Here is a 20,387-nt window from a genome sequence, read left to right as displayed (position 1 = left end):
CCTAATTAGAATAAATTATACTTCATGCTTGTATAATATGCCCAAATACATTCTACTGTCATGTACATCTAAAAAGAACAAATAAAAGTGTTATAAAGAGGGAAACAGTAATTAATGTTTTAAAATAAAAATGTCATATAAGAATCAGAAAATGAAGAGGGTATTTTTGGTAATGGGGGAAGAAAGAGGTCTGTGAGAATAAGAGCAAAACTAGACAAATGAATTAAAACAACCATTTTACAGTTCTGAAATTGACTAAAGGCAACATCAAATTAAGATGCATTTCTTCTTGAAAAATTTCTAGGGATTTAGTAAAAACAGTAGGACTCTTCAGCTTTCTTGTCAATGATGCCTTTATTTGCTTCCCCAGAATGGTCATTGAGAAATACAGTTTTACCAGCATGGGACTGTGTGCAAAACCAGGTCTTCTTCCAAGAGTCAGACTCCTCTCCGGAGGGTACAACAAAAGAGCGCTTGCCAGATGCCAGTGACTTGTTCTGGACTTAACAGCCTCTAGAACTGTGAGAGAATTCATTTCTGTTCCTTATAAACCACCAAGTCTCTGCATAAAATGAACTACACGGTGGCAAACCAGGTAGATATTTAGCAGGGAGATCCTGGAAATTAGACAGTCGTAGAATGGCTGAAATAAGTTCTTCACACATTCTGAATGACTAGAAAAATACATACGTGAGTAGGGAAGACCTGAGGGAGCCTAGTAAAAAGGAAAAGCCAAAGGAGAAGGGATAAATGGGTGAAAGTTTGAAAGTACCCTGCAACCCCACACCCCCATCTATGTGTAGAGGGTAGGAGCCTAATGGTCTTGAAATGTTTGAGAACAAATTTTGCCAAAATCATTAGTGGAGCAACAAAGGTGCTTTGGCAATGAAGGGGCAACTCCACAGAACCCAAAGTAAAAAATAAGAATTAGTATGAAAAGCTAAGTAGAGATATCAGTGGCCACACTCTGAAAAGGAGACAGATGTGCAGTTTAAGTACATGTAAGTTACTAAAATTAAAAGAAGACTAGAATCTCTCTCTCTATATATATAATTTATGATTTATAAATTTATATTTATATAATTTTACATAAAAATAAAATGTTGTATATATGATATAATACTGTAAATATATTGTATGCATATTCTATAAATATAATATATGTATTATATAATATGTAGTACATATATTGTATGTATTGTGCATATATAGTATATATGGTGCATATATAGTATATATGTGTGTTATATATAAATTTATTTATATATGTATGCTATTATATATATATATGCATATATATAATTTCCAGTTTTCAACAAATAATTTATGAGACATGAAATAAATAGAAAAGTGTGACCCATACTCAGGAGAAAAGCAGCTAATTGCAACTTAATCAGTGTTCTCAGACATTGGATTTAACAGACTTCAAAACACTTATTCCAATATGTTCAAAGGATTAAAGAAGGATTAAAAAAATATAATGTCTATGACTCAATAAATAAGTCATCTTAGTGGAGAAACAGAAAGCTATAAAATGAACCAAATATCTATTCTAGAGTTGGAAAAGTCAATTAAAAAAAGATGAAAAATTACCTAGAGGAGCTCAACAGCAAATCTGAAGAAGAATCAATGTTCATGAAAATTGATTGATATCAACAATCTAATATGAAGAACAGGGAGAAGAAATGATTGAAGGAAAATGAATAGAGTTTCAAAAGCAATATAGGACATTCTGTACAACAGGAGTCATAGAAAAAGAGGTGAAAGAGTGAGGGAACAGAACAAATATTTGAGGGAACAATGACCAAAAATTTCACACATTTTGTTACTTATAAACAGTTTCCCCACAGTTAATCTTCACAATCAAAATTTTCTCAAAGCCTGAATAGGATAAACACAAAGAGACACCCACCTATACACAGCATAATTGTACTGCTGAAAGTCAAAGATTAAAAAAAAAATTATGAAAGCAGCAATTTAGTGAGTAATATAAAATAAAACGAAACAAAATAAACAGAAAATAGCAAGTCATCCCATGTGGGAAATTAATAATACAATTAACGTCCCACTTCTAATCAGAAACAGTGGGGATCAGAAGATATACAAAATACTAAAAGAAAAAAACAGTCCACTAAGAAGTCTATGTACAATGAAATTATTCATTAAATTACAAAAAAAAATGAGATAATTCATTGCAATCAGATTTGTTCTCCATGAATACCATGGTTTCAATGTCCCGTCTGAAACTCATGTGGAAACTTAATCCCCAAATTCATATGTTGATGGCATATGGATGTGGGGCCTTTAGAGGCAACTGAAGTTAGATGAGACCATGAGAGTGTGGTCCTAATGATAAGACTTGGTGGTTTTATAAAAAGAGGAAGAGAAACCTGAGCTGACGTATGCTTGCTCTGTCTCACCATGAGTTACCCTTTGCCATGTTATGCAACAAGAAGGCCTTTACCAGATCCCAGAGCCTGCAGCCATGATCTTGGATTTCTCAACCTCCAGAACCATGAGTCAAATACACCTTTTTTCTTTGTAAATTGTCCAGTCTGAGGTATCCAGTTATAGCAACAGATTAAGACAACAAAATACGCAACTAAGTCTTTCAGGCTGAAAGGAAATGACACCAAATAGTGACTCCAGTTTATAAGATGAAATGGAGAGAATAGAAAATGAGATATTTGGGTAAATATAAGAGGCTATTCACAAACATATTTTTTTTCTTAATTTCTTTAAAGTGCATGAAATTCTATTTGTAGCACTATACTATTAGGATTATTATACATACTACAATATGTAAGTGCAGTTTATTATTATATGTTATATGTAACATGCTTTGAAAAAAATCAAATAATTCCTCTTTCTCCCCCAATTTATCCTCTAATCCAGAGGTTGTAAAACTACGTACAGCCATCAAGCTAAATCTGACTTACTGCTTGCTTTTGTAGATAAAGGTTTATTATAACGGTCAGGCCCATTCATTTCCATATTGTCTAGAGACGCTTTCATAAAACAACAGCAGAACTGAGCAATTGTGGCAGAGACTGTGTGGCCTCAAAGCCTAAAACACTTAATATGGGGTTTTCAGAGAAAAAAATGGTTGACTCTATCTCCAAACTCCCAATCATCCTCCATTATTCTTTGAAGATGTTGCCATCTCAACTGCAATACTTTCTCAGCCTAAACCCTGACACAATCCTGGATGATTTCGGTGACAACCAGATGACCTACCAGTACTGACTTCTCCACACGTCCCATCATAATCTCCCTTAATAGTCTCCACCCCATTTCAGTCATCTACTCTTATAATTACATCCTGGATTATGTTACCACACATACTTGCTCTTCCTTCAAACATTCATTTGACCCTACAAACACTTTTCCCCCCCAGTTTTTGCAACTAGGGCTATCTCCACTGTTCTCTGACCTCAGGGGGTCTTTTAATAAGTTGATCTCTTTACTGTTTCCCAGTCATCAACTATATATATATATATATATTTTTTGCTTTCTTCACTGTCCAGTTAAGATTCCAAAGTTCATCACTTCAGCAATATTCTTGTTAATATTCCAAATCCCATGCCTCTTTTTGTCAGCAATCTAAAAAGGCTGACCACAGATAATGCACATTTTTTTTTTGTGCTGGGGATTGAACTCAGGACCTCACACACACTGGGCAAGTGCTGTACCAATGTATCAGTTAGCTATCCCCCATCCCCCATCTATGCATTTGCTTACTGTTGTTGTTGTTACTTGAAATTGAACCCCAGGATATTTAATCACTGAGCCATGTTCCCAGCCCTTTTTATATTTCATTTTGAGACAGGGTCTCGCTAAATTGCTTAGGGCCTCACTAAATTGCTGAGGCTGGCTTTGAATTCATGATCCTCAGCCTCTCACGTTGCTGGGATTACAGGCCTGAGCCCCCATGTCTGGCCAACTATACACTTTTTAATGCCCAGTTCCAAGAAGCCAGGTACTGATGGAGAAAGCCACAATGCAAGTTTCACTACAGTTTCAATACCATACTCCAGCGAGTTTTCAATATTGACCAAAAATGCAAATATAATTACCAGGTGAACTCATTTTCCCTCTATCAATATTAGCTATATCAAACTCTCTCCAATTACTTTTTCTGAAATCTCCTTCCTCTCTCTAGATAGATTCTTTTGCTTCCTACAGTAGAGAAAATAAGAAAACACTTCCCTCCTCATATGCACAAATTTTATTTTCCTTCCCTCCTATTATAATTTTTTGTTTTTTAAATATTTCATATTATTTATTTATTTATTTATTTATTTTTGCCGTGCTAGGGATTGAACCCAGGGCCTTATGCTTGCAAGGCAAGTACTCTACCAACTAAGCTATCTCCCCAGCCCCATGTTATTTATTTTTAACAAAATGGTTTTTTACTTGTATATCATTCATCAGTGGTCCTTAATTTTACTTCTTTGTAATTAGTAATATTTCCAGATTTGCTTCTGACAAAATGTAAATATGTAATCTGTATTTGAATATCTGCTGATTTTGAAGAAAAATTTTTTATTGTTCTTATTTTTAAAATTTTTTTTTCATTTTTATAGACTGCATTTTGATTCATTGTATACAAATGGGGTACTTCATTTCATTTCATTTTTCAACCATTTATGGTTGTAAATTGGTGCAGCCACTGTGGAAAGCAGTATGGAGATTCCTCAGAAAACTTGGAATGGACTCACCTTTTGACCCAGTTATCCCACTCCTCGGTTTATACCCAAAGGACTTAAAATGAGCATACTACAGTGATGCAGCCACATCAATGTTTACAGCAACTCAATTAACAATAGCTAGATTGTGGAACCAACCTAAATGCCCTTCAACAGATGAATGGATAAAGAAACTGTGGTATATATACACAATGGAATATTATTCAGCCATAAAGAATAATAATATGATGGCATTTGCAGATAAATGGATGAAATTGGAGAATATCATGCTAAGTGAAATAAACCAATCCCAAAAGGTCGAATGTTTTCCCTGATAAGGGGATGATGATATATAATGGGGGTGGATGAGAGGGGGGTGAGAGAAGAATGGAGGAACGTTAGATTACATAGAGGGAAATGAGAGGAAGGGGGTATAAAAATGGTGGAATGATGTCATCATTACCCTATGTACATGTATGATTACACGAATGGTATGAATCTACATTGTGCACAACTTATTATAATTTTTAAGAACTATTTTTTTCCCACTTCAGGATAGTCCTACTACCTATGCTATGGGTCTCATTGTCTCCCTCTTCTCAGACACCTCAGTTTTTTTTACTTTACCTTCTCTATGGTGTGAACTTCATTTCAACTGGATCCTGCTCACTGGCTTGGAAGTATACGCAAGGGTCTTGCGTTAATTCAAACCATCACCATCACAACACCAACAAGGACTCTCATTTGAACATACATACTCCTTTCACACTACTGACCAATTTATTCAAAGTTATGGCAATATTTGCCTTTGCGTTTTCTTGCTCCTACTCACTCTTCTCCCTCCTTCTTTCTTCCTCTTCTCCCTCTTTCTTTCCTTCCTCTTCTCCCTCTTTCTTTCCTTCCTCTTCTCCCTCCTTCTTTCTATTTCATAATGCCACCCAAACAGTTCCTATTAGGGATTAATACCTTTCATGATCCTCAATACCATCTAATGTCCATCTATCTTCTCAGAAACACCAGAAATGATAGCTACTGCTTTTTTTCATGCAACTGCCTTCCTAGGTTTCTGTGACCCAATTTTCTGATTTTATTCCTACTTCCTTAGTTACTCTTCTCCAGCATTTGAAGATTCACCTTTTTCCACTCATCACCGTGGACTGTGGAAATGCCACATTGCTTTCTTCACTTGAATTTTCTCTCCCCAGATGATTTGCTTCCCTCTCAGAACTGTAGGTAACACCCCTAACTCACATGACTCACCATTTGTGCCTTCAACCTAAGGCCCTCTGCCAGATCACAAGCTGTATATCCAGCTGCTTACCTGCCATCACCTGTATGTCTCAACTTCACACCTAGTTCAACATGTACAAAATTAAACTCAAAACAATCTTGGCACGATCTGACTATATTAGTGTTCCCTAATGCAAGGAGCAATTGACTCATTGTGAATCCTTGGCTCTGCTTTTTACTCCTTATTCCACCCCCAAATCCTGTAGGCACGATAAATCTTGTAAACAGGTTTCTGATAACATTCCTCTCCATCTATCTCATTGCCACTGTGCTCAGTATCACCAACATGCCTCCGTGAGAGTTCTGCTATAATATCTTCATTTGGTCATAAATACACATTTTTGTGTATTTGAGTACAAATGCATATTGTCAAATTGCAAAAATAAAAAGAAAGAAAGAAAGAAAGAAATTAAACAAAACAGCAGCCTTTCTATTAGTTTCCACTTCTCTTAGAATCAAGACACATCTACTCACCTGGGCTCATCGGCTCTGTGGGTTCACGCTCAGTTGCTTCCCCATCATACTCTTCGCTCCAGCCATGATTCTTTTAAGAATCCCCCACAGCTGACATAACTCCCTACACCACAGTCTTTGCCCAGTCTGTTCTGTTTACTACCATAAAGTCGTGTGTTCTCCATCTTTACCTGGTTAACCTCTGTTCCAGGAGCACTTCCCCAGGAAAGCTTCCCCATCTCCCGTTACACCCTGTCACATGCTGCCTAAGTCCTCACTGCAAGAATACGTCTCACTGCTTCAATCTGATGTTTGTTCACTTATTTGATGGGTGTCTTTCTTTTCCTCTTGGACTTTGTGAATCTTAAGGATTCATTTGCTAATTCTTCCAATGACAGCAATAACCACCCCTGAAGATTTCATTGTAACTAAGTAAATTAAAGTCACTTTTTATTCTTCTAATTCATCCTGATCACTACAAATTTTCAAATATTTCTGCGTTAGTTTTTTGTAACTGACCAAAATACGGACAGGAACAACTTTAAGGGGGAAAGATTTATGTCGACTGCAGTTTCAGCGGATTTAATCCATGGTGGGCTGGCTCTGAGGCAGAACTATCATGGCAGAAGAAGGCTGCTCAACTCACGGCACCCAGGAAGGAGGGAAAGAGAGAGAGAAAGTGGGGGGTGGGGAGATGGAGAGAGAAGGAGAGAGAGAGAGAGAGAGAGAGAGACAGAGAGAGAGAGAGAGACAGAGAGAGAGAGAGAGAGAGAGAGAGAGAGAGAGAGAGAGAGAGAGAGAGAGAGAGGAGAGAGAGAGAAAGTGCTGGGTGAAGAAAAACCCTTCAAAGACTCACCCCCAGTGACCTATGTCCTCCAACTAGATCCAACCTCCTAGTAGAAGCTCCACATCTGGATTTTGCTGCACTGGGGACCATGCTTTCAATACATGACCTTCTGTGGGACAGTCCACATCCAAACCACAACAGCCTCAAAATCTTACATTCTGTAGTATTCTAGGATCCACTAGCATTCAAATTAAGGAAATGGTGATTACAATCACCCAAAGCTTAACTCAAGAGTACTGTTTCTTGGAATAGCTCTAAAACTTCTAACCTAGAAAGAAATCCTGTCAAGTGAAAATGAAAAAGAACCAAAGGCCAAACTATTTATTTTCATTCTCATCTGCAGATTCAGCTAACTGAGACACACAAAGGGACAGAATATTGTGAAAAGAGAACAAGAGAATGGAATCCCTTCTCAGCTAGACCCTCAGGGGACATGAGAACTGGATTTAGGTGCAGACTGCTTTGTAAGCAGATAAGGAAGAATGACTCAGATGACAAGAGAATGGGAAACAGGAAGAGGCAATTAACACAATCACCTCTGGTGCTTCAACATTTTCATATTTAGATTCTTCTACACCACTTCAATTTGCATTTGTTTATGTGCTTTATAAGTGTTTGCACTTCATGTGTGCTTTGCTTACCCAACTACTTATAGACATGCATATCTCAGAGAAGCATAGGAAGGAAATGGTACAAGTGAGAGGAGAAACAAGAGAACATAAAAGAATAATGGGGGCAAGATGGGGCTATTGGGTGGTGACTTAGGGGGGGCTCTCATGTGGCAGCTGCCCCCTCTGAGTTAGTTGCCTTGTAAGGATAGTGCCATACAGGGCTTGTCACTCTGCGGGGAATGTTTTTTCCCCTTTTTAGTTTTGATTTTTTTTTTTTTTTTAATTTTGAACTTTTTGTACTCAAATCCACAATACCAGGACCATTTCTGTAACACTGAGGGCACTGTTTTTCATTTGATCCAGCAGATCAGTGACAATAAGACTGGAAATTTTCTAATCAGAGAGGGTGCAGATACAGCTCTGAGTCTCCAGCTATTTGTAGTCTTTGGTAGCTACAAGTTTAACTCCCTGTGTTGCCCTTTATTTAAAAAAAAATTGCTTTCCTTAAAGGCCACAGCACCCTCCTGTCTAGATACTACCTTTTTTCCATTGCTGTCTTCATCTAGGCCAACACATATCCTATTTTCTATAGAGTATACCTACCCATGTTGCCATTTCTCAGTGGAGATATGCAATAGCATAGTCTACTGGGGCAGGCAAGATGTGCACAATCTAAGTCTGAAGCCAAGGTCAATGTGTCCTCTTGCTAATGTGTGACAAATGTCCTACTGGAATCCAAATAGACCAGTATACAAAGAGGAGAAAGGTTCATTCTTATAAGAATTGAGAAACAAAGTTCACTCAGAATTATTATTTCTCTTAATAAAATCTACCATTTACTAAACTCTTACTTTTAGGCAAGAAATATGGTAAGTGTTTTTCATAGATTATCTTACTTAATCTTAAAATAATGGTATCCACAAATGAGGAACTGTAATTACCTGTATTTGTTATGCAAGAAAATAAAAGCTTAGAGACATGAAGTAACTTGGCAGTGATGATCTGCATAGTGACAGAGCCAATGTTCAAATATATCCTCCTGACTTCAATGTGTGTGTAGATAAATGTTGCTCTGTATGAATCTTCTGTATCTCTTTATTTCAACTCAACTCACCCACCCCCATCCTAACTAAACTGAAATTTTGCTTTGTTTTATCTTTCAAACAGCAGTTCAACAGGGCATTGAAAGGCAGTAGTTGGTGGGATCCTGGCCTACAGGTGGACTCTTTTAATATCATGGTCTTGGAGCAGCTCAGAGACAAAAAGGGAGAAGAAAAGATGGAAATCCTTAACTGTTATGTGTCCTGAAAAGTCCCATACCTCCTTCAGCATGGCCTTCATGAGTTAATTTTGTAGTTTTTTTCTTATATTGCCAGTTTATTTTACCCATTACATTTCCAGTACATTTTCCATTTGTTGGCTTTATTTTCATTCTTTTCCATTAGTAGAAATGGAAATCATTTACTTTAGGACTAGGTAATTTAGAGCAGTTTTTATCATAATTTTCCAAATGGGCCCAGAGAATCTACATGACAGACCCTAAGTCAAATTCATTTCTAGCCAGAAAGGAGATAGAACTTAAACCTAGGATTTCCATTTCCAGAGATAGAACTTAAACCTAGGATTTCCATTTCCAAATGCAGGCCCCTGAAACAAGTATGGTGTGAATGCTTTAGGTCCAGTAGCATCCTTAGCCTTATGCCTGCCCTATACCAAATATACCCAAAGTCATTTTTAAAAATTCACTCCTAAACTCCGTCTCCCTCCTTTGTCTTCTGTCCCAGTGACTGGCCCCACCATGCAGGTGTGCAAGCCACTCCAGTTGCCTTTATCCTTTATCATATCTATTCTGTGCCCAATATATAAAATGTGTAATTTTCTTTCTATATCTACCAAACCACTATTACCCTTCTGAGACTAGGATGATCTTCTAGCTTGTTCCCATTTTTTCCCTTTGGTCCACTTTTGTATCATTCTCATACTGAAACTCGTATCACCTTTTAATAACACAAATACAATCAAGCCATAAATGTCATACCACCCTTTCATTAATACTTCAATGTACTTCCATGGTCAAAACCTTGAACATGAACAACGAAGTCCAACATGATCTGGTCTTTACATTATCTCCAGCCTCATCTCTGCACTGTCGTCTCTCTGGTATTTTACCATGACCTTAAACAATACAAAGCCTTTCACACAGCTGTTTCCTTTCTCAGGATCACTCATAACTGCTGCCCTTCTTAAACTGTTAATACCTACTCCTTCTTTAGACTTTAGCCCAGAGGCAATTTCCCTGACCTCTGTCACATACCCTTCCACAGGACTGTTGCAGCTCTTATTATTAAAACATCACCGTTGCAATTTTACCTTCATTTATGGAACCATTTAATCTATTTCTATCTTTCTTGCCAGACAGGACCTCTTTCTGCTCAACTTTGCACACTCTGCACCATGCCTAGCATGTGGTTGGGTACACATACATGTTTGTTGAACCCAAGCTGAATGAAAGCATGAGCTTCCTTCCCTCTACCAGTTACACTTACCAGGTGTCTGAACGAGAAGTTCATAGGTTTTAGTCCAAATGCCTTCCGGATACAGAGTAAAGCTACACTAATACTTTCCACCGAGTGACAAAGATACATTCCTTAAGAGCAGAATCCATATCATTATGTTCTCTGGAATTTCTCTGAAAGCCACTAGTGATTTGCAGGAATGCCCTTGGGCACAATGGAGGCCATATTGGGGATGATAAAGGGCAATCAGTTCCATCTTATCGGTGATCTTCGACCACTGCATCTGTACCAACAAGCCTGTCAGCTGTGTTTGGCAAGTCATGTTGACATCAGAGCCAGGAACAGCAAAAACGTCTTCTCTTGCATTAAATCCTTCTTCCCATACTCCTGAAAAGAAGACAGCAGCCATCATTTTGCACAATTCATATGGAGTGACTCAATTAAAAACCTTGGCAACTTTAGTGAGGTGAGGGAATAATTGAAGAATTTTCTTTCTGGGTAACTGTGTGTGTTAGTTTTTCATCACTGTGATCAAAATTCCTGACAAGAATAACCTAGAGGTGTTAAAGTTTATTTTGGCTCATGGTTTCAGAGGATCAGTCCATGGTCAACTGACTCCATTGCTGTGGGCCCTAGGTGAAATATAATATCATGGCAGAAGCACATGGTGGAGAAAATTCATGGCAACCAGAAATCAGAGAAGGGGAGAGAGAGAAGTCAGGGACAAAACATAATTCCCAAGGGCACACCCCCAGAGACCTATGTCCTCAAGCCATGCCATATCACCACTCAGTAATAACATTCAAATTATTAATTCATAAATGATTAATCCACAGATTTTCTTACAGTTATCATAATCTAATAATTTCACCTTAGAACATTTCTTCATTGCCACATGAGCTTTTTTAGGGGTCGTCTCATATCCAAGCAAAACACTGTCTTAGAGACAGAAAACAGCTACGGAGAGAGAAGCATGAGACTCAATGCAAATTAGGAGGCATTTACTTGGAAACTATTGCTTTATGAATATTTCTTTGTTGCTTTGTCCAAAAGTGAATTTAAGTTCTCTGATGACTTGTCAACAAAATTAAGCCTGTCTAAAAACTAAAGTGCATCAGCAAATTTAGTATATGTGTATTCTTACATTTAATAAAGTTGACCTTTTGTGGTTATAAATTAATAGCCACATATAACACAAAAGTGATGCTCTACGAAACTGCAAAAATAGCTAATGTGTGTATAGCATTTACAAATATGCATCTACAACAGGCATTTATGGACTATATCTGTTTAATTCTTTCACATTATTAGAGTGATATTACTAACCCTCTTTTTTGAGAAGGAATTAGATTAAGTGGTTTCCTCAAAGCCACACCACTCGAAAAAGAAAATGAGTTCAGCTGGTCTTCCTATAACCTTTAGAACCTCCAAACTGTCTCCCAAATTCAGTCTGACTGGGTAGGGTAAGAAATTTGACATTCCATATATGAGAATGGAAAAGACCTTCATCTTCATGTAGTTGGGTCTCCATGAGAGGTGGGGAGAAGATGCCTCAGATTCCACAGAGCATAACCTCTAATCCATTCCCTGAAATGTTCGTCATGAAAGATTCTCCCTCCCATCAGTATCCTGATCACATGGTGCAGGGTACTTATAATGTGTTGATACTGGGTCTTTTGATATGCCTTCAGAAAGGTTAGCCTCAGTTAGGGGCTACAGGTCCTACTGTAGCTCACAAAGAAAAATGATAAGATGACAAGCAACTGAGAAGAAACAAGACTCTCAAAGATAATCAACAAATAGGAATTACTATACTTCTGTGGATACAAAAAGTTTGGGTAGACAGAAGTCAGTACTCTTCAGGGTGACTTCATTCAATAGGAGTATGCTTCTGATCCAATCTGCAGCATTACATTCCAAAGTTTCCTTTTATTTAGAAATTCTTAAAATCTTCATAGCAATACCTAAAAAGCACAGTTAATTCTTAAGACACTCAGACTAACTATAGTACTCTCATACTGTGGAATACCAGAACTAACCTTCCTTTTCTCCACTTTTGAATTGGCCTGTTAGGTTCTGGTAGCCACTGTCCTGAGTACTCCACTTTGTCTCCCAGGGCCATTTCTACATAGGCCTCAGTAAAATTCAACATGTGTTCATGTCCAACTCCAATGACCTTAGTCTTATAACCAAAAGAAAAGAGGTACTTGAGAGAGTAAAAAGTAATTGAGCAAAGATCTCTGAGCAAGGATCGGTTCGTGATTTTTCTTTTCTTCTTTTTTAGTTTTCTGATGTTGTTCTATCATTTGGAGAGCATTTCCAAGAAGCACAATTTCCCAATTACTCCAGCAATCCTCTTAAGAGGGAAATGGGTGAAATTGCACCACAGCAGTGGCACAAATCACCCAGTCCCTTCCTGTTTTCAGTGTTCACGAGGAATCCTTTCTAGACTCTAGCATCTTCCTGATAACTGCCACTTAAATACATAACTGAAAACTTTTTAGTAACTATTTTCCCTTTGATGATCAATTTCAGCAACAATCACAAGGCATTTTAAATGAATAGAAGCCCCTAAAGCAGCCGATATGACAAGAAAGGACAAGCAGAAGTCTTACCCCTGACAAACTGTATCTGGATGATGGAGTAGACAGCGCAGTATGTCCACTTTCTCTCCATTGTCTTCTGAAGAGCTTACACCAGCATTTCTGTAACGATCACAGAATCAATTGATGTCTTTAACTAAGCAAACTCCAGCCACCCTGTTCGTGCTCACAAACCCCAAATCTACCACAGGCCTGAGTCTGTTTATCACTTGGCAAGCCCCCAGGAAATGAATCGTAGACAGGAAAGTAGTGTGTGGTTTGGGGCTCAGGGCAAAGTATAACCTTCAACAGAAAAATGCTGAAATTGTTCTCTGAAATCACCTTCTTTAGAAGACTTCATATCCAAAGACTGTCTCCTTTAGGATCCCTGTCAGTCAAGTTGCTTCTAAAATCCAAACAAAGAAAACCATGCAGAGCAGTTCCCAATGTGCTTTTTTATACATTTCTTTTCAAGAACATAAAACCATTTAAAAAATGTGCGCTCGGTGTCTTTCATGATAGGTTTTCTGCTTCATCTTAAGGTCTATTTTCTTTCTAGAATTGCTCCAGGGTGAAAGTACAAAGAATTAGTATGTTTAATTTTAATAAAATCTGAAAAGTAACAGGGTTTAGTGCCAGCTATGAAAATTTTATTTAGCCTCCTCTTGCAGGGAAATCCACATTTCTTGGAAGGGGAGAAGTGAGGCCTCCTTTTCCACCCCTTATCTGGGATATGGAGGTCCCTAGGGAAGTCTCCCATGCTACGGCTGAAAACCTTTTTCCCTGATGGCAGAAGAGCTGATCTGTTCCCTAACCCAAGCCATACAGAGCAAGGCTGCAACAATCAGAATCCACAGGCAGAGAATCTATCACTTCAATCAGCTACCAGGCCTGTTCCATCCCCTCAATTACTTCCATTTACAAAGGAGCCCAATGGGGTTGCAGAAGTGACCTCTTGGTAAAATTGTCTGCTTATACATGAATGGACATGAAAGCTACTCCTTGTCAAAAATGTTTTTATTTGTTTAACATCTTAGGATCAAATTAGCTGTCTTCACTCTCCAGCATTATGAAAACATGGAGTGAGCTGATGTGTACAGTGTAAGTTTAATAAACAGAAAAGTATAAATACATTATGCATCTCCATATAGCCATATGATTGGTGAAATACCATATTTGATTGGTGACCCCAATCTCACTACTGGAATATAGGTGCCACCCAGCAAGACCACGCATAAATTAGATGACTTATTATGTTCCTCAAATTCTTTTGAGGTCAAATGGAGATAGTATTGGCCAGGTTGTCACCATGTATATATGATCTCTTCAACACAAGGACTCGTGGGGAATACGGATGATGCTGACATGAGGAATCACCCTGATCGTTTAGACATGAGACTTTAGCAGAAGAGAATTTGCACATCACAAATCAATGGCTACAGTCTTCCTGGATGTCCAGGCTGTCAATGCCATCACTGCCAATACTTGCCACACAGTTGTCCTACCCATTACTACTCAGGTAATGTTATCTGCAAAAGCCAGGAGACAGAATTATTTATGTCCTAGTTATTTTCAGGGTTCCCCTAACCTTTGTTCTCAATAACCTTCCATCTCCCTAGAAGTGGGAGATCACTGGGATGTCAGGTCAGGCGGGGAGCACAGTGATTTTTCCAAGGAAGGGTGGGGAGTTCAAAGTCTCTGAATGAAGACCAAGAAGAAAGAGGGCTCCTCTATTAGATGCTGTCATCTCTTCCTTTTTTCCCCTTGGAAATTCCAGGAAATCAAAGTGAGAAAACATAGCAGCAAACACAGGCCAGGAGGTGCACTACGAAGACCCTAATCTTCAAATAGGCATCCCTATTAGGTTAGAGTATGCACGTTATAGGCCTGGAGAAGGGATTCTGTTACTTCGGTCTATTTGCAATAGTGAGAGGAATTTACCTAACTAGAAACCCAATAAAAATCCAAATTTAATGAATTCTCTCAGGACACCTTCTTTGCAGTATTTAAAGGTTTTCTATCTCCTATTGCATTAAAGTGAAGCACCTCTTCAAAAGAAAGACGACAAGACATTAAAATACTCACAAAAAGGGAAATGGTCATTTATTTTCCATAGCTACAGACTCACTTTTAACAGAATCCTTGCCTTTCATTAGGGTAGAGTGACTGGAAGTACTCTTTCAGAAGCTACTGAGCAGATCTGCCCTCCCTGTTTTTCAGTCTCCCGATTCCGGTTGTTATGCCTAGAAGTTTCTCTAGCCTGAAGACATCAGATGTGGCTAATTTTCCTTTGGGATCCACCTAGCCTCTGAGAGAAGAACGGTTTCAGATGCCCACAGAATATTAATTGACTGTGTTTGGCATTTTTCAGCTGCAAGACCCAAGTGGCAGCCCCTCCATGGCTGTGCGCATGCAGCAGGTGGCAGCAACGCCCTGCAGACCAGCCCCACTACCCCAGGTGAAGGGAAGGGCCCCCACTGCTTCTTAATCCTGGCAATACTTCTTAAGGGCCCTTTCAGCATGGGACAGGCATTCTCTATACTTAAAAATAACTCTTCTGTGGAAGTCATGTCAATCTTTCCTATTATCCTCCCCGCTCACCAAATCCCAATTGCACAGCATTTCTTCTGCCTTATATTATAGTCTGCTGCATATAAAAAGGAAAGAGAGCAGTCAGTTTCACACACAAAAGGAAATCTTGAACTTCTTGAACTTCAGAGGCAAATTCAATTATTTACAAAGGGAAGCAGGAACACACATTATTTCTGCTAGAGGCAAGACGTGATTGTGTGTTTTGGACAAACTTTTTAAACGTTCTATCTAAACACACTCAATGTGAAAAGGACATTTTCAGAAATAAGAAGTTGAATAATAGCTAAATTTATTTTTGTGGTTTCCATAGTGGTTAACTCAGATATTACTGATTTGTCTTGGATTTTATTCTTTCACTGCTTACATAAAAAAAATGAAAATATGGAATGTTATACTTCAGTACATGTTTCCCAGAATGCTTAGGGAGCACAATACTTAAGGTCTTAGGTATTTAAAAATATTTTTGAGTGTCAACTTTTAAGGGATTATTGAAGAGGCAGAGCTCTAGGCGATTCTAACATACAAATGATAAAATGTGGCCCTTGCTTTCAAGGCACTTGCCATTCAGCTGGGGGGAGAGTATCCACGTGCTGAAGTCAAACAGCCCCAAGCACCACCTGAGTGAGTAGGCCGCACAGGGCTTTAGAAGAGATGTCATAAGGATGGTGTGGGCCAAGAGCATATGAAGTGTCAAATCTGAACTTGGCCTTATCATAGAAATCAGTCTGGTAGAAACCACAAGCTAAGTCATTACAGGCAGAGGAAACTAGAAGAGCCAACACTTGGGAGTGTTAAAGTTCAAGGCTGATTTGTTGTGTAGGCTTTCTGGTAGAGTGGAAGCTGTATAGAAAAAGAAATTATCAGAGGTGAGCTGAGATTACGGAGGTTGTTTGTTTCATGTTGGAGTGTTACTATAGAGTTTTCAGCATCAGAGTAACTAATATAACATTTCTTTAGTGCAAAGACACATTTTAAAAGTAGAAATTGGGTGAGCATGTACAGTTAAATGGAAGAAAGGAATAAAGGAATAAAGGAAGGTAGAAGACTTGTTAGGAGTTTTATGTTTCTGTAGGCATTTAGAAAGAGAGCCTGTTGATTGGCAGTAGTTATGGTAAAGTGTCATGTGAGGATGGGAAAGAGGAGGTAAAACATTGTTTTAGTTACCTTCTTCACTGTGATCAAAAGACCTAACGAGGACAAATCCAGAGGAGGAAAATTTATTTGGTGCTGAAAAGTTTCAGAGGTCTCAGGTCATAGACAGCCAGGTCCATTGCTCTATGCCTAAGGTGAAGAAGAACATCATGTTGAAAGGGTATGGAGGAGAAAAGCAGTTCATGACATGAAACCAGGAAGGAGAGAGAGGGAGGGAGGGAAGAGGGAGAGAGAGGGAGAGGGAAAGGAAGAGAGAGAGGGAGGGGGAGAGGGAGAGAGAAAGAGAGAGAGAGAGAGAGAGAGAGAAATTGCATACCAGAGACAAAATATGTACCCTCAAAGTCTTGCTCCCCAATAACCCATCTCATCCAATCATACCCTACCTGCCTACAGTTACCACCAAGTTAATCCTTATCAGGGGATTAATGCACTGATTAGGCTAAGATTCTCATAACCCCATCATTTCATTTGTGTAAATTTTCTTGCATTGTCTCACACATGAGCTTTTGGGGGACACCTCATATGTAAACCATAACAGGTATGGTGCACTCCTGGACATGGAATGGAAATCTGCTTTCTGGTTTCATAACTCATAATTAGAAGAAAGAAAAAACCAATGAGTTGGAGTCCTTCTGGAAGAGCCATCCTTCTTAGGTAGCAATTGTCAAAGGATTGATTGATTTTGGATGGAAGTGAAAGATAATCTATTATAGTCTAGCTAGAGTTTTGATTTTCCTTTTGATGTTCACTCAATTTTCATGAGTTCTATGAATTGCCATGTAATGAAAAAGAAATAATTTCACGAGACTTGGCAGAGCAATCTCTTTTATTACTACTATTTCTGCCAGGCTCAATTCCATCCACAAAAGACTAATTTTAGTTTAATGCATGTTTTCAGTTACATCAATATCTGCTCATTACAAGAAAGCATTTTAAAAGGATAACAAAGGAAATAAAAATCGTCAGAATTCTAACTACTTAAAGACTATCCCAACTTATGTGCCGTATATTTTTTTAGAATTTTATGTCAACATGTATATATGTAAAACACTGTTTTGTACCACATGCACGCTAACCTGGGCTTTGTTCCTTCATAGTATATTATAGACACTTTACATTTTATAAAATGAAGATTTATTTCTTCCTTTAAAAATACTCACATAGTATTCTATTATATGGATATGTAGAAACTAATTTTAAGTAAGACCAATATAAAATTTCCACCCATTTTACTTTGAGAAATAGAACTGTACAATTCAGTTGAACAATTGTAGTAGGTAACCTTTGAATGTTTCGTGAGGGAAAAGTGATATAGATAGAGCTAGAGAGAGCAAGGATGGGGAAGAGGAAGAGATTTTGATTTAGTCAAAGTCCTGGGAATCTAATGTTTATTCAACACTAACTTAATTATGTTGAATTTTTCAGAAATATACTTAAGAATACACTAATATTTCCAGAATTGTTAACATAGACAAAATTAAAAGAAACATTAAAATTTTTGTATTCTACCTGGTTTCCAAGTGTTGAAATTCATTTAGAATGTCTCTTCACATTTGATGGAGAAAGAACACTTTGAAAAACTGAGAGGTATTGCAGTTTATTTAGTGCTTCAGTAGTAGGGAGCAAAATCACATACTGAGGTCCTTTTGTAGATTGCTATAAGAGTGTACTTAACTGAGTTACATATGCACAACCATAATCCACAGGGAGACTACGGTTCTACACGTGGTGAACACCATAGGTGAAGACAACCCAAGGTTGAACCTGCCCTCTGTCAGTAGGCTCCACCCCCTCACACATTTTTCCCCCAATAATTTCCTTTTAAATGGAGTTCTGAATTTGAAAATGAGAGTGAGAGTAACAGAATGTGCAGGAGTGGGCAAATGAGAGAAAGAGAGAGACAATGTGCACTTTGGTATTTGTGGCCTTTCATAATGGGGATGCCCGATACAACCTCAATTAAGTCGTATTATTCAGGATAGGAGTTGTGAGTGCCTGCAGCTAAACCAAATTATTTTCTTGAAAGAAGAGGAGTTATGATGGGGAGGAGAAATGAGTAGGATAGAAAAATTAGTCCTTGACATTGAATATCTTTTGAAATGTATCATTTCACATGTATGACTCGACCAAACCCTATGACGATCATTATTTTATTCATGATTAAGGATTTTGCAGAGATCAGAAAGTGTTCCAAATCTCTCACTAGCATAAAGAATATAGAAGACAGTTATGTATAAAAATACTCTTCTCTTCCAGGAAAGAAATATAACCTTTTAAAGATGAACCTCTTTTGTGAAAGAGAAAAACAGAGGCATGAACATATTTGCAGAGAGTTGTCTATTTCCTGCCATGGCCTGTAACATGCTGAAACCAGAGGAAACTGTCATTGAGAATAGACAGAGCCTGTCATTTTGCAGATGAAGAAACTGAGACCCTGACAGGTAAAAGCATGTTGCTCATGATGACGGGGCTCCTTATGAAGAATTCTGTACTACTGCTGAGTCTCGTCTTCCATGATGAAGCAATTTATTGAACTACATAGCATTCAACAATCAAAACCAACCATTTTCCAAATTAAAATGCAAATTGCCTCCAGCATCTTGACACGAAAGCAATCCAGAAAGCATATGTGCTTTGTATTTCTATGACCTTTGTCTCAACTAACCTGCACCTCTATGTCACTGAGGAAACAATAGTGACTTACACATGCATTCATATATATAAATATAAATATATACACTCTATATATTTATTGTGTGTATAAACGTGTATACAATAAACATGCTATATATGTTTGGGAAGTTTCTGCTTATTTGTCTGATCTCTTTCTTGCTTTTAAATTTAATCACTTGGAGGAATTCTGACCAACTCTTAGTGGAACCAGGCATGCTATTTTTTTAATTAAAAGTATTCAATTAGTCCCATCCCATGTTATATAACTTGGCACTAATGTTATTTTGTGGTCCCTGTTCTTTGTTATGTATTATTTCCTTTGGTTTTTCTCAGAAAAGACACAGGTCTCCAATTTATTTTTCCAAACAATTCTCTCCTTGCCTCTTTTCTATCCCCAGTACCTGCCATGGGTGGCTTATTGGGAAGCTGCTCTACTTAACAGGAACCTCGTTGGGATTTTAGTGCAGCTAGACAATGATGGAGACAAATGAACAACAGGCAACACTGGGGAGAGAGGCCTCTTAAGCAAGCTGAAGACTCTCAAAGGTTTTTTTTTTTTTTTTTCCCCTTTTTTTCTAAATCAAAATCATGCCTTTTACTTCTGAGAGTAGAATCTACTTGGCATTAGGAGTTACCTGTATCAGTTTCATGCTTCAACCAAATTATGGAACCAGGGAACTTTAGGAGAATCAATTCCCTTATTTTATCAATGAGAAATCTATTGCTCAGTGAAGGGAAATGATCCTGAGGTCAGAGTTATTTATAACGGAAAAAAAATAGAACCGAAGTGTCTGGCAGTTAACCCAGCAGAGCCATTCACTGGTACTTACAATTCAAATGTGTAATGTGGTGAAAGAAAATGTCAAGGAACATGTATCAGGACCTTGACAGTTACATGTTGGAGGTGCAAACCTCAAATGTCCACTCTGCAAAATCTTTAAAGCATGTTCAGCCACAGTTGGGGAGGCCCTGCCTGCTTCATG

At 38.0% G+C, this 20,387-nt stretch overlaps 1 protein-coding gene across 1 annotated transcript in view; it reads right to left on the bottom strand.

Moving 5' to 3' along the window:
- CD96 (CD96 molecule) overlaps window positions 1-13,412 on the bottom strand; it is a 90,099-nt gene extending 76,687 nt beyond the window's left edge. Inside the window, 3 exon segments of the mRNA XM_079101442.1 lie at window positions 10,436-10,502; window positions 10,506-10,792; window positions 13,021-13,412. Coding sequence (XP_078957568.1) covers window positions 10,436-10,502; window positions 10,506-10,792; window positions 13,021-13,081 — 415 coding nt within the window. The 5' untranslated portion in view covers window positions 13,082-13,412.
- Between the last annotated feature and the right edge of the window lie 6,975 nt (window positions 13,413-20,387).

The sequence above is a fragment of the Sciurus vulgaris genome (genome assembly GCF_902686455.1).
Source record: "Sciurus vulgaris genome assembly, chromosome: 10".
Taxonomy (NCBI): domain Eukaryota; kingdom Metazoa; phylum Chordata; class Mammalia; order Rodentia; family Sciuridae; genus Sciurus; species Sciurus vulgaris.
The sequence above is the reverse complement of the archived record's forward strand: the minus strand, read 5'-3'. Positions and strand labels throughout refer to the sequence as shown.